Source organism: Lissotriton helveticus, chromosome 10 (genome assembly GCF_964261635.1).
Source record: "Lissotriton helveticus chromosome 10, aLisHel1.1, whole genome shotgun sequence".
Taxonomy (NCBI): Eukaryota; Metazoa; Chordata; class Amphibia; order Caudata; family Salamandridae; genus Lissotriton; species Lissotriton helveticus.
The window spans coordinates 197,310,523-197,325,466 of NC_136071.1; the positions used below are offsets into that span (position 1 = coordinate 197,310,523).

A 14,944-nucleotide genomic window follows, 5' to 3' on the forward strand; every position below is an offset into this window, starting at 1 on the left:
TCAAAGGGAAGATACAACAACGTGGCCTGGACATTCGGAGAGAATCCAGACCCTCTCAACCATGCATGCCTCCTAGCTGCCACCAAAGAGCCCATTATCCTGGCAATGACAGCCGTATCGAGCCCGTACTTGATCACCTGATTAGCTGCATCCTGCGTGTCTGACAGTACCTCAACAAAGTGACCTTGGACATCCTCTGACTGCTTAGGTATCACCTTCTTAGCTGAGTCCATCAATGCATGGATGTAATGCCCCAACAAGCACGTGGCATTAGTTGGCTTCAAGGCAATGCTGGCCGATGAAAACACCTTTTTTGCAGATTGTTCCAATTTCTTGAAGTCTCTATCCCCCGTAGTGGAGGGGACGGAACCAGTGGATTGCTTAGGGGAACAAGACACTTGAACCATCTAGCTTTCAGGTGAAGGGTGCGATGATAAAAATGCTGGATCCCCAGGTGCAACCTTGCCACTGTTCACAACACGGCAGGAACAGACATTGGCTTCTGCCAAACTTCTAAGATTGGCTCTGTCAAGGCTTCATTGAACGGAAGCAAAGGTTCCACCGCTGATGAAGGGGAGTGCAATTCCTCAGTTATAATGTTAGACTTGACCTCTGCAGTTGCCAACTGCAAATCTAGAAGGTCAGCAGCCTTTCTTATGACTGAATGGTATGAGGTCACATCCTGAGAAGGAAGAGCTTTGGGAGAAGAGAGTTCACTCTCTTGCGATATGTCCAGTCCACTGGCTTCTTGAAGCCCTTCAAAGTCATCCATAGGATCCAGTATCTCCCCCTCCTCAGGCTGCTCCTCCTGCTCCTGGAATCCCTCCTTTTCCAGAAGCCTTTGAGCCCTCCTCCTTGATCTCGACTTCAGAATCGGAATCGGCATATGCGCCGCCAGACACGGCGCCGATGAACACGGAGCCGGCATTGACAGAGGTCCTTCAGTAGAGGGCAGAAGCACCACCTGAAGTTGAGACAGCACCGGAACGGAGCCCGACGGCTCCGGAGAAAAGTCCATTCTTCTATTCTGGGACGGGATCGGTCCGTGGAATGCTGTACAAGGGGTAATTCAAACGGTGAGGAATCCACAGGCATATGTATTCATCAGAAACATTATTATAGCCAATTAGGAAGTAGGGTTTGGCCTATGCTGGTACTTTAAAGAATCTGTATAAGTATTTGGAGAGGAGACATTTAAACTATTAGAAGTCTAAAATATAAAAATACCTCCCATTCTAAGTGAGGCCTTAGAATATTATGATAACTGATTCTTATAAAATCTTTATGAGGGACAGAGTTTGCAAAATTGTGTACGTTAGGAATTGCAATTTCGATTCGAACTTTCAGCTACGAATTTGTACTTTGTAGAATTTATTAACAGGCAGTTACACACATAGTCTGATGGGACTATTGTAGAATTCATGCCTCAAAGAGAACCTTGAGAAAAATTCTACATATGAAATGTTTAATGTCACTAATACCATAAGTACCATTTCTTCCAACATTCAATATGCACTAGATACTTTTGGCTGTGCAATTGAATCACTTCCACTCTGGTCTCCATGATAGCTACGATTATTATTGAGAAATCTACCCTCTATCAAGCTAGTCGGTTGATGGTGAGCCTGGTGCAAATCTAAAAACATATATAAAGAACTGTTCAACCAGGCACAGCCATATTTGTCATTTTTTTAGGGCTCGCCTGGCGTTGGAGCGCGAAGCGCTCCCGCCAGCGAGTTCTATAGTCGCCTTCCTCCCTGTCAAGGGAGTAGCAGCCCGACACAGAGCTGTGAACGAGCCGACTCAGGTCCGTGAACGCGCGGGAACGTCAACGTGCACGTTCACGCGCGTCACGCTCCTGTCCTCCCGCTTCTCTGCCGAGGCGCACTCCAGGCCGACTTGCTGGTGTGCGTCACAGCGTGTTCCAGCGGCCGGAGGTAGGTAAGTGAGGGACGGGGGGCGGCGGGATTTTTTGCTTTGTTGCTAGCTTGTTGGATTCCCCTTTCTATTCCTTGCCTGTACTCATCCCATTGGCCTGCTTACTTCTTTGTTGTCATTACTTCCAGTTCTCCATTTCTTAGCTCCATCTCTTGACCTTCTGTTGCATTTGCTGATTCCCCGTTCTGTTTATTGCATGTGCTCTTCCGTTTGCCGGACTCTTTCCTTATGTTGCGTTTTCTCCCCATTATCCATTTCTTGACTCCGTGTCCTCGTTCTATTGCTTCTTCCTTGGATCTCTTTCTGTTTCTTGTCAGTATTTTTCCTTTGTTGGCCTTCTTCCTATCTTTGTTGCTATCACGCCTTGTTAATTTCACCTGCAGCATCGGGTGACGTGCGACGCTTGATTATTATCGGTAACGTCAAGCCTTATGTTAGTAATTTGTATAGGTGCCTCTGTAATTAAATCCTGGGTGGAGGAGAGTGAGTGACAACTAAAACGGGACAGGACAGAGCTCGCCCTCCTTGCCTTTCCCTGCCGTCCATGGTCCCAGCCAAACCATTAGAACGAGTTCACCTCACGCCCTTACTCTTGAACACCCTTCCATTGCAGGCCTGGATGTTGGATAATAGTTTGACCTTTTTGCAAGCTTTGAAAACCTTTATAGCACTCTGACTTTGTCTCTGCTGTGTGTTTCTTTGCTGCTAATTTAGCACAAGGAAACCATTAGATGTTGGTGCTCTTTACAAATAATAAAATAAATTAAGACAAATAATATAACGAACCTGGGGGCCTGTTTTTAGACTTTAGGTTTTGAATAAACTTCAAAATCTTACTTAATCTCTCGCCCCAATGAAAAATATTTACACCTTATCTCTACAAATCTGCAGTCCACTGTTATTGGGGCCTTGGTGAATTTTTAAATGCATTATTGAAATCGGCTCCTGCAGCACATCACTAAAGGGAGCCTAGCCCATTTCCTGGAGCTCAAAATGAAGTGTCTCAGTTGGCCGTGCGGCTAAAGATAAGAGCTCATGTGAATATAATATAGCCAGGAGAGCTCTCCATTGGCTGATGTCAGTGTGTAACAAATAAGGATACATTTTCAAAAATTCACTCGTATTCCAGCAGATCACTGAAATATCAAAAAATGTGATATCAAAAGTGGCATATTCTCCCTGAATTGGTGTGCTCAGTAATTGCAGTGCCCATTTCACACCAATAGGGTCCTTGCTGGGGCACGGATTCTGTATGTGTTCATTGGTACTGCAGCAGAACCTGCTTGTTTAAATGGAGTAAACATAAGTGACTTAATTACCACTTTTCTCTAGTGTTTAAACTGGATTAAATCCTGTAAGGACAAAAATTGAAAATGGTACGCCTGTTGAATTAAATGATGCTGCTGAGGGACACTTTAAAGCTCAGATATCATTCTAGTAAAATCAGAAGCATACCAAATCAACCAGGTACAGCAGTAAAACTAACATGCATCTGATGTGGTTACCACCATTGTGATGTAGAAGTAATTCCAGCCATATTATTAAGTAGTTAATGTGCTCCTTATGCATGTGTAACATTTGATTGTCCTTCCAGTGTTATGTTTTGTGTGGTGCCTGTACTTCAAATTTCGATTAATTGGTAATCCTGATTTTGTGTTCATGTTACTGTTGGTAGGTTTTTGTGCTGATGTGTTACACTCATTCATGTTCATCTGATTGTCCCATGTGGTGGTGTTTCGATGTGGCTGGATCCATTTCAACATCTGTAATATTTTTTGTTGTGGTCAACAAAGGGATTTAGCATTTTCTCTTCGGCACCTGGGCATAGGTTTTATATTGCATGAATGGTTTTGGTGGAATATATCATCGTCAATCTGGTGTTTCTAAGCTGTTGGCATAAATCCTTTGCTTGTTTTTTTGTTGTAGCAATTTCGACTCAACAGTTACTCAAAACTCTCTTTGTTTTGAATTGTTTCATGTTTTCCATGGTGATGTGCTATGCATTTTCAGTGCTCGCTTACAAGCCACTCTTTGACTCTGTGTTGCTATGCCTTTTAGATGTGAAGTTTTGACCAGGTGTAGGATTCCTGCTTTTATTGTCAGAAGCATAGGAAGTGGGTCAGTATTTCTATAGGGTAGATGCCACCGGGACAGATGATACCCACAATACCCGTGCAGGGGCCAGTCGCTCATCTTTGTATCCCACCAGGATAGAGTTGGCCAGGCCTGTCCTTAGTGACAGACGTGCACCGACCATTGGGCTGAGACGGCTTTAGCACCCCTGTCAAACTCCTTGGCCTGGGCTGGCAGGGCTGATTCTACTTGCTTGGCCTTCAGTTACATCTAAAGAGTTCCCTACAATGACAGTTTAGAGCCCAGACAAGCCACTAGGTGTTTTTATTACTTTCCAAAATCGCTGCTACCTTCCTGTTTCATATTATATATTTGATTGTTTGAATGCCATAACAAAAAACAAGCATTAAAAATGCAACAGGTCTCGCCTTTTATTAAGTTAAAGCCAGTTGCTTTGCTATACAATACCCTTAGCAAAGCAAATGGCTTTAACTTAACCAAAGGCGAGACCTGTTGCATTTTCAATGCTTGTCTTGAGCATGGAGTTAGAAGACTGATACTGACATTTAGACTAGACAAGTTGCCATATAAACCAGTAACAAGCAAATGGACAAAACAAACTTACCCCTGTAGTTGCTACCTTTGTAAAGGAGGAAAACAAGATCCATATCATGGACTGTAAAATTGTCCAGCACTAATTGTTCCACTGAGATGTAAATCAAGCAACAAACATGACGTAAAATATGATAGAGTAATTTTCCAAGTGGAAATTTGTATTGCATAGTTATTTAAAGTCTTTGCAAAAGAATTCACACACATTAAAGTACAAATCTGAAATGTGATAAAGTCTCTTCAAAATCCAAAAAAGTGTATTTCTTTAATATATGTTGGCTTTAACACTAATGGGGCACATTATTGCACTGCATTGAGAAGTACTTATTAAAATTATTTAAATTAAATTAAGAAAAAGTTTAAAAATTATATGTTTTAACTGTAAATAGAACCGCGAAGACTTCTTTGTGCATTTTGTATTTATTGTTATTTATTATTGCATTGTCTCTGTAGGGGTCTAAATCGTTAATAAGCTTGAAACTATGCCCCCCAAAAAACAGCAGATGCGACTGAGCATAGGGCAGCTGCTAAACTGTACAAGGCCTGCATGGCCCTTCCATCTCACCCTTGCTCTTCCAATCACAAAGTCTCTATTTCCAAATAACACACCCCAGTCTTGTCTTCTTGCATGTTCAAAACATTTGACATTCCTTTAACCACATCTAAATATGTACAAAATATGTACTTACAGATGGCCCAAACTGTGAGTCTGTTTTAAATTCCTCTGATGGTACAGCTTGAGCTCGTTGGAAGTCTACAACAAAAACGAAAAAGACATATAGACAAGTTTGAAATACTTATGCTTGAGCCTTACAGTTTGAGGTATGAAGTGAGAAACTTTAAAGGACGAAAAATACAGGGTTCACAATTTCGTATGGATTTTTGTGTGCTGTGTGAGTCGTTTCAGAACAGTCCTGCCGAGCCATCCATCTGCCTGCAGGCAGTGAGACCGGTGCAGCCGCACCTGGTGCAGGCCTGTGTGGGGGATTGGGGGACGTGTTTAGAAAAACCTTACGGGTTTGGAAGCACCTGCTGCAGAGTTCCTTGTGTGTTGGACAGTTTCCAGGCAGCAATGAAAATGTTAAAATAACTTGTGATTCGTGTCGTGCTGGAGAGAGATTGAGTTGTGGCAAGTGCCAGTTCTGGCTCAAGATAATGTAGGGCAGAGGGGGCTAATGTTCCTGCTGCGAAGAACCTGCACCATTTGGATCACAGAGCTGCATTTTATGTGGATAGCTCAGTGGGTTACTCCTTTTGTCACAGAGATCCTGTTATTACTTACTGCATACAATAGGTTAGAGTGTCATATATTTTTTCAAATTCTTTCATTATTTTAATGTTGCTAAAAAAGGGTTTATTAGGGCAGAAATACATTCTTATTAGTAAACCCAACCACTGTGGTACTTTTTAAATCCTACGTTTGTGCTTCTCCAGACCAAACGCTGTTAAAATATACTGCCTACTGGTATGGACGATATATGATTTCTACATCTTGTAATCATCACCTTTCTCTCTCCATTCCCCTTTCACTTAGCCATCCATCCTTCACCCATCTAGTTGGAGACAGGAGAGGCCCATCTAGAACTTCGTCCACGCTGTAGTACCTAAAGCAAGGGGTGGGGTGGGGGAGGGTTCACTATCCCCTGTACATAGGCAATCTGAAAACGTGGAAGTCATGTGTCATGCATGATGCACAGTGCCAGGATGCGAGGTGACTGTGGCATGGTGTTGTTTCCAGGGCTTTAAGTGGAATGAAAAATCTGGGGGTCTCTCCATGGGGTGTGTCTGATGTAATTAAATATATGCTAGCATAATGTGCCGCCCGACTGGTATTTTGCTGTTTCTATCATTGCATCCAGTAACATTGGACTTAAAACAAGCCAGGACTATTGACTTTGTCAATTGGTGTTAGTTGCATAAAATAAATAAAAAAGCAGCAACTATATCTTCGTTTTATATAATAATAAAAATGCTTCAGCTCTGAAATGATGAGACTGTGTAAGAACTATAGCCTCTTCTTTTTAAATTTGTACGTTTGTTTTGTACATTACTTCCATCTAACCCTACCCGAATGCACTGCCCTAGACCACAGCAGGAGGAGGCCACTACATGCTGTTAGAGCCTAAACTGGCCCATCGTCATTCTGTATGTGGCAATCAGCAGCACAGAGAATGACAATGGGCGGGGTGTGGCTGCTCTTATGCTCCTAAACTGAGTGCGAGTCGGCCCCATCGGGGAGCTGAAGCCTCTCCCACGGAACAGCTCTGTTGCCCTGCAAGGCCCAAAATAACGGGCACAAGGCGTCCATAAAATGGATCCTCACGGACATCAGAAGTGAGGTCCAAATTACGAACGTTCCGTGAAATTTACGGATGGTTGGCCACCCTACTAACAACACAACTACTAACCATCACATTGCTACAAGTGTGACAATTCAGACAATTTCAGGCCCCCAAAGCTATGAGTGTAATGAGCAGCAAGTAATCGTCAGGGAGATGGAGTGAAAGAACTGCCTTGTTTCACAGCGGCTTTGAAGGTAGCTTTTGTTTCCATCACTGAGAGAGGCGGAGGGTGATGTTTCTTTATATTTCAATTCCACTGCAAGGTTGCCAGAGGATTCCATAACAACAATTCACTATTTAAAAAATTTCAGTGCTTACATGTATCTGACAGGGGCGTAACACAGGCCCCCGCAGCCCACGCGGTGCGGGGGGGCCCCCTAGCTCCAAGGGGCCCCCTCGGCACTGCACTCTGGCTGGAGAGCTCCTGAATGAGCCTGGAGGGACCCCCCTAAGTACCGTGCAGGGAGGCCCCCTCACTTTTCGTTACGCCAGTGGTATCTGATGGAAGCAAATGAAGAATGCAACTCCCAGAATGCACCAATAAGTTAAATGAAAGCCCAAAACTGGTAACGTGATAGCGGAGTGGCAAATCAAACCGTCTACAGCAGCATAAACATTGAGAAGCAGACTAGCCAAAAGCCCAAGCAAGGCACGCAAGCACTTTCTGAAGTACAGCAACAAACAGATATGGAATAATCAAACACTCACTGCGTTGTACGCATTTAAACTCTGGAAACGAATGAACACTCTGGCTGGCAAAAGCCATTTTTGAGGGTTGGATGGGACGAGCAAAGTTATATTTCACGTACATATGCTCAGGTACAGAATTTAGGATTATTTGGCTTGTCTGCACCAAATATTTGCTGTTGAGCCTTTTTTTAGAATATAGGGGGATTAACAATGCAGCAGCACAGTGTAGACAGATAAAGCAGGTCTTCCAGCAATACATTAACTACAATAAGAGACTTGAATCAATAAATGAATGAATATTAGCCTTATAAAGCGTGAACTTTGCCCAGAGGCGTCAAGGCGCTGCGAAAAGGGGCCAACAGACGATAATGTGTAAGGCTAACGGTGATGAATGGGTGAAAAGCCAAGTCTTCAGGGCCTTACAGAAGAAAGAGTGAGACTCCAGCCCAGAGATTGAGGAGGGAAGGGAATTCCAGAGTTTGGCCGCAGCAGACGAAAAGGCTCTACCCCCCCATCTTACTTTCTTAAACCTCAGGACTTTGATTGGCACATCAACATCATAATATCCACATACAGCAGGCCACAGTCAAGACCAAGTCTCACCGTCAATAAGGGCCAGGTCATAATATTTTACCCAGACCCCAGACTTTGTCAAATGTAGGGGGATATCCCCTGCTCTTGTAGGTGACTTTCTCTGCGGCCATGTACTTGTCCATCCCCTTTCCCAATTCTCATAAGGTAGGGACCGTTCAGCACCCCTCAGTGTTTAACAATCACCTTCTTCGCCACAACCAATCCTAAACTACTGAAGAGGAGCTTGGTGCGTGGGACGTCCACATCATTTGGGATACCTAGGAGGATATATTTCGGCTCCAGTGGGATATCAAACCCCAGGATGCCGTGGTATTCTCGTACTATCTTGTTCCAACAGGCCTGAATGGCAAGGAAGCCCCACAACGTGTGCAGGAAAGTCCCTCTGTCCCCATTACATATCATGCAGTCCGGGGATAACGCTCTCCTCGTTTTATATAGTAGCTCCCGGTTGTAGTAAACCCTGTGCAGTATCTTGAGCTGTATTATCCTTAACCTGCGTTTTATAGCTACTTCCCTTGGGTGCATCAGGCCCGCCTCCCAGTCAGTATCATTCTACTTTCCCATGTACCTAGCTTATCTTTCTCGTAGCTTAATCAGGGTCTCTGGCATGTTGTGATTTAGTGTTGTATAAGTGAGAGAAACTGCCCCCTTCCCGAGCTCTTCCGTGAGCAGCCTACCCTCCAGGGGAGCATAGCCAGGTATTTCAGCCTCTCTCAACCCATAAGTCTACGTATTTTCGGTATTGATTCAGGTGCAGTGGTATTCCCTTTGGAATGAGAGGAAAGACATTAGGTCTCCATCCTCGAGGAGATCCCCGACCTTGGAGATCCCTATTGGGTCCCAGGCCTAAAATCCCCTCAGCTTCCTAAATACCCAGAGCATTGACCCCTCCCACAGGGCTTTTCCCTGGTCACCTTCTGTGTCCCCCCCCTTATGTGTCGTCCACACCTCCAGGGCCACTAGTGTAGTTGACATCAGCTGCTGGGCCCCTTTCCTTCCATACAGAAAGTGCATGTGTGATCGCGCCCACAGTCAAGACCTTTCTAGCCGGTATGTTGGGTGAGTGTGGGGTGTAAATATCCAGTTGTTGATAGTTACCAAATGTGTAGACCAATAGTAGACCCTAACGTCTGTGGGAGGGCAATACCGTCATTGTAGGGGTTGCAGGCGTGGCTGGCACAGGTAAGTGCGGTAGGGCGGGGTGATGCGGCGAGCGCAAGGTCAGTGGTTTAATTTGTATTCTTTATTTAATTTTACTTATCCCGTCGTCTGTCGACTTGCCCCCACCTCGCCCCTCCCCACTGCTCTTACCTGTGCCGGCCGCGCCTTACAGGGTGTGCTGCAACGTCTGTTGTGATACTCTGGGGTGACCCTTGTTCCACAGTAGGGTCCTCAGCTCTCCCTCCATTTTGGTGAACATTTACTCCAGAATTTTGAAATATGTGTTTTGGAGGGCATATAGGAGCTTGGGAAGTGTAACCATCTTAAAGATAGCAGCACGTCCTAGAATCATCAGGGTCAACCCCTCACCATCTCGCTGCATCTCCCTGAAATTGCTGGACTACCTGCCCCAGGTTCCGGGCTACGCATAGTTCTCTACTGGGGGGGTCACCTAGATGCCAAGGCATTGAAAGCCCTCTCCATCTACCACCAACCACTGGTTGGGGCGGTCAAATCTGGTGAGCCGCAGGGCTGACAAAGTACTGACTTTCCTCAATTTTTTCTATACCTGGAGTAGTCACCATATGTTTCGAAAGTCTGAAAAATGACCGGGATCGTTGTTGTGGGTTTGGTGATGTAGAGGAGACTATCATCTCTTACAGTCTTCCTTAACGTCAGAGGGCTCTATCTTAAAGCCTCGTATGTCAGGATATTTTTTAACCATATATGCAGGGGGCTCAATGGTGAAGGTGAAGAGAAGAGGGGATAGGGGGCATCCAGGTGGGGTCCCTCTCTCAATCGGGAAGACTGATGAAACAATACCGCTAACCCTCACTGCTGCCGTGCTTGATAAAGCAACGTTATCCACTTCCTGTATTTGGGTCCAAAACAACATTTCGTTAGCGCCTGTTTTAGGAAGGGCAAGTGTATAGCGTCAAATGCTTTTTCAACATTTAATGAGAGGAATACACTAGGCTCCCGCCTATCCCAAACCTCAGCCATCCAGTTATGGAGCCATCCCGAGTTGAATCTGGTAGACCTACCAGGCATAAAATCAGACTGTTCTCCGTGTATACCTGAGACCATAACCTTCAGGAGCCGGATGGCCAATATCGAGGCCAATATTTTGACTTCAGTGTTCAACAACGAAAATGGACGATATGAATCAAAACTGTTCTTTGGCTTACCATCTTTGTGAATCACAGAGAACGATCGCAGAGTCCACTGACTTTTCATTCTCAGTAAAGTAGAAAGTAGAGCTCTGTGTCAAACTGGGGCTCCCGGGCCAACTCCACATCCCGCAATTCCCAGGGATTCAGTTTCCAACTAGTTCCTAGCCTTCTCCCCTTCCTACCCACGGAGACCAAAAGGGTGAAGTGATCAGATAGACCCCGCACCAGATATTCAGCCCTGTCTATGTGGTCTACCTTCCCCGCCGGGACAAACACATGGTCTAGCCTGGAGAAGACCCTGTGTAGTCCAGAAAAATATGAATAGCATATCTCTGCATGATGATGCCTCCACAGGTCCAGGAGACCCAGCGTGACTGCAAATCACCCCAGAGGTGTGTCTCGTAAGGCACCACATTGGACCCAGAACGGTCCAAGTCAGGGGCCATAATATCATTGAAAATCCAAGAGTATGGCTGACACCTTTTCCAATGTGGGTGCTTGCAACTGAGGGGGCCCATACACACTCAGCAAAGTTATATGGTTCTCCCCAAAAGCCCTGGACTCCCACATAAGTACCTTGTGTGTCAATCCATGTGTGCATGATCAGGAAGGGGGATTTTTTTTAATCAAAATAGCTACACACAGGAGTTTGAGGTAAAATCCATTTGTCAGTGCTGTGTATGCTACTCTACCAGCGAAGCGACATTGGGTCCCCAGAAGATGTGTTCCCTGAAGAAGAACTATGTCAGGTTTTGGTCTGCATAAATACTGCACTGCCAATCCCTGACTGACCTTATTCCCTAGCCCATTGATTTTACATGTTAATACTGAGTTTCTCACATCCACTGAGGGTCTAGGCTGTAATATCAATGTGGAGTGTAGTAGTACTCAAGTGATTGCCTGTTGTGAATCCCAGTGTGCTGCATCCAGTCCAGCCTCCCAACTTCCATGAACAGTGTAACATATTGAAAATGAAAACAATAACATAACTAATTTCCCACCTCCCCCCCATGCCTGTTAGTGTACAACCTTATTACCGGAACACAGCTACTTGCAAGCAAGGTTAGAGAGGTCTGTAGCACACCCCACCCTTCCAACAGATAAGAACAACTACTTCAAGTTCTGTACAAGAAGAACAGGGCTTGAATGTCCTAGACACACTCACACTACCTCACCAACTGGTTGACTTAGCTATCTCAGCTGAGCCCAGGTGTCTGGGTGCTGTGGAGGGACACGCCCAAGCCTAGAGAGAGACACAAAAAATGTCCACTTAACTGAACCACCGAGGGCCCATCCAGTTCACACCGATGTTAGAGTTCAACATGTTCATCCAAGGATCTGCCTTCCATGTCAGGAGTCACTGCAGCTACATTTGAGTTTTGAAAGTTTCCGGCGTCTGTTTCGTGCTGAGTCCTGGCTCCCTCAATCCGCTCCAAGTGGATCCAATGCACTCACAGCGGCACGCCCACCTCCGAATAAGTCATCCCATCGCCCTGTCCCTGGGGGCCGCTTGGCGGGCCTCTCACATTGCCCATTCTGCGCCGCTTTTTCTTCCTCTTCACTGTGTGCAAAATTTTAGGTTGGGCTCCCAATTCCTCCCGCCGCGTCAATGGCAGTGGACGCTATCAAACTACCTTGAGCTGAGGCCATTCCTCAAGCCACTGTCATGCATCCTCGGGTGATTAGAAAACAAAAGTCTTTTCTTGATAGAGCACCTTCAGTTTTGCCAGGAATTACATCATGCATTACAACTGTAGAGCATGAAGCTTGGCCTTAAGTGCATCGTATGTCCTCCTTTGTTTCTGCGCTGCTCTAGAATAGTCCGGGAATATCATGAGTGTGGAGCTGTCATATTTGATGACCTCTAGGAGCCTGGCTTCCCTGAGGTTCGTGTATCAGTCTTGAAAGTTAAGGAAGCACACAAAGACTGGCCTTCGGGGGCCCCAGGTGGAGGCCTACCGCCGAGCGCCTTACAATCCCTTTCAATGACAAAAAAAGTAGAGAATTTATCAGCTGAGAAGGTGAAGCAGAGTCACTGGTCCAAAAATCTCACCATATCACCCTTTCAAACACCTCTGGAAAGCCTACCAGGTGTAGGTTATTCCTCCTTGCCCTGTTGTAAGTAAATATAGCATGTTAAAATGCATGCCATTACATCGTGTTCTATTACAACGCGGTCGTAACAACGACAACATTGTTAGAACACAATACCTTTACATCGCAAGTCCTTAGATCGACTTGCTGTAGGTGGCCCGTTGGACTTAGGAATAGTAAAATTTACTATTTCAACTCCAGCGTGCGCAACAGTAGGGAAGGTGTTGGAATAGTACATTATACTATTCCCTGGGTTAGAGCGCCCCCTACAGCAAGTCGATCTAATGACTTGCGATGTAAAGGTATTGCGTTCTAACAACGCGGTCGTTGTTACGACCGCGTTGTAATAGAACACGATGTAATGGAATGCATTTTAACATGCTATATTTACTTACAACGCGGTCGTTGTAATGGACGTGTTGTAAGTGTAACGCGATGTAATGGCAGTATTGTAGACGCTGTTTCCCGTTGTGACCATCATCAGCTCTCCAGGCCAGATCTTTCATGTCCCCATGACCTCAGTCACCCCTTCCCTGAGGCTATGGACCACATCCTCCAGGTCAGCGATTCTGCCCTCGGCTGTGATTTTTCATTCCTCAACATTGCGCAAGTCCCAGTGCAGGAGCAACATCTTAAAGCGCACTTCCCCAGTTCTGGATTACAAGGCTTCCCTGGAGGTTTGGATCGCCACCAGTAGTGCTGCATAAATGCATTTATTGAATGACTGTCATCATCAACAGCATCTTCAAGTCTGTGTCATTCAGTCAAATCAGATTTTGAGCGTTTTTTTGTGCAAATTGCAAATCCTGGTGGGTCTTTGTTGAGTTGATTAGCTTGCTCAGTCGAAATGTTTACATTCTTGTCACAAACTAAATGAAGGTAATCTTCTCTCTTTCTTGTGATCTCACTTTTAGTAACCTGTATGCTTCCTTTGTTTACATGTACCAGGTCCGGAATGGCTTATGACGCGCTATGTGTATCTTGCTTTTACACAATGAGCATGCTCCATTCCAGGTTTCTAGGGTAACCTTTGGCCAGCTTGACCCAAGATTCACAGGTCTATTATTATTTCTTTAGTTGATAAACCCTTTAAGACTACGACTGGCAGGTGAGCAGATTTTGTTATCTTGGTTTATTTTTTACAACATAACCCCACTCATTATGTGAACTTGGGACTAAACACTCCCAAACCTACCAACATTGTGTGAATGGTAACTCCAGGCTCTGCATAATCACAGACACTATTCAAGGTTTACATGACCCCTCTTACCAAGATCCTAGACTCCTCTGAGATAGTCAATCACATGTATGCAAATGATACACAGCTCCATCTTAAACTTGTTGAGAACTCTGGAAACTTACCAAACTTATAACACCCTCTATCCCAAATTAACCACTGGATGGAGAAAAACTAGCTATGCCTTCATTGTGCGAAAATCAGCTTCTGATGCTTGTCGATCATGGTCCATGCCGTTCTCTTGGGCTGAGACCCTGGGTTAATCCACCACCAGATCCTGTGGTAAAAGTTTGCAACCCTGTGACACAGTCTGACAGTGATCTTCCCTTCACTCTGTGGTACTGAAAATTCTGGACTCATGTAATAAACTTTGTCGTAGCATAACGATTTTTATATCAAAAGACCGAGAATGGCCAGTACACTATGTACAAGCATTTTCGTTATGTTCCAGTAACAATTTCACCTCGAAATTGTCATTTTCGTTTTGAACCCTTGGCTTCCATCTTGTGTACAGCAGCCATGTTGTGTGTTGCCCTTTACATAGGCTATAACACACAGCTAAATTCGATTCCAAAAAGCCACGTACACCTTGATTGACTTTCCCCTGACCTGAGCCTGTTGGAACCATTGCCCCAGGCCGGACCTGTTTGGTCAGTTCCTCTCCCAGTGGCCGAGCAAGATAGCATCAAGGCCCAACATGCCATAAACCTTTTCATCGCATACACACCCTGCCTATCTTACTTCCATCTGTCCCTGTTCCTGCCTCCACGAGCTATTTACGCCATGGGCTATGACCTTACTGTTTTGGGTTTAGCCGGCCTTGTCAGCTAAAGAATGTATTCATTATGTGGACATTGTTTATGGCCTGGACTTATCTTGAAAGTGGGTTTTGCATCTGTGTGCACGTTCTGGGAATGTATTTCAAATATGTGCCTAAGGCATAACAATCTGTATAAAAGGACTGTGCGGAGTCCATGAAGGCAGGCTATCTCATTCAGTCGCTTTTAGGTGTGGCTGGGCGACGTAGCCTC

General features: G+C 45.1%; 2 protein-coding genes across 4 annotated transcripts in view; one reads left to right on the plus strand and one right to left on the minus strand.

Moving 5' to 3' along the window:
* The window catches only part of IQCK (IQ motif containing K), a 632,757-nt gene that overhangs the window by 482,103 nt on the left and 135,710 nt on the right, over positions 1–14,944 (minus strand). For all 3 annotated transcript variants that reach the window (XM_078665098.1, XM_078665097.1, XM_078665096.1), the window contains exon 6: positions 5,313–5,377. In XM_078665098.1, the coding sequence (XP_078521224.1) occupies positions 5,313–5,377 (65 nt within the window). The remainder of the gene's footprint in view (positions 1–5,312; positions 5,378–14,944) is intronic.
* Positions 1–14,944, plus strand: part of KNOP1 (lysine rich nucleolar protein 1) — a 386,483-nt gene that overhangs the window by 162,015 nt on the left and 209,524 nt on the right. The gene's annotated exons all lie outside the window — the stretch shown is intronic.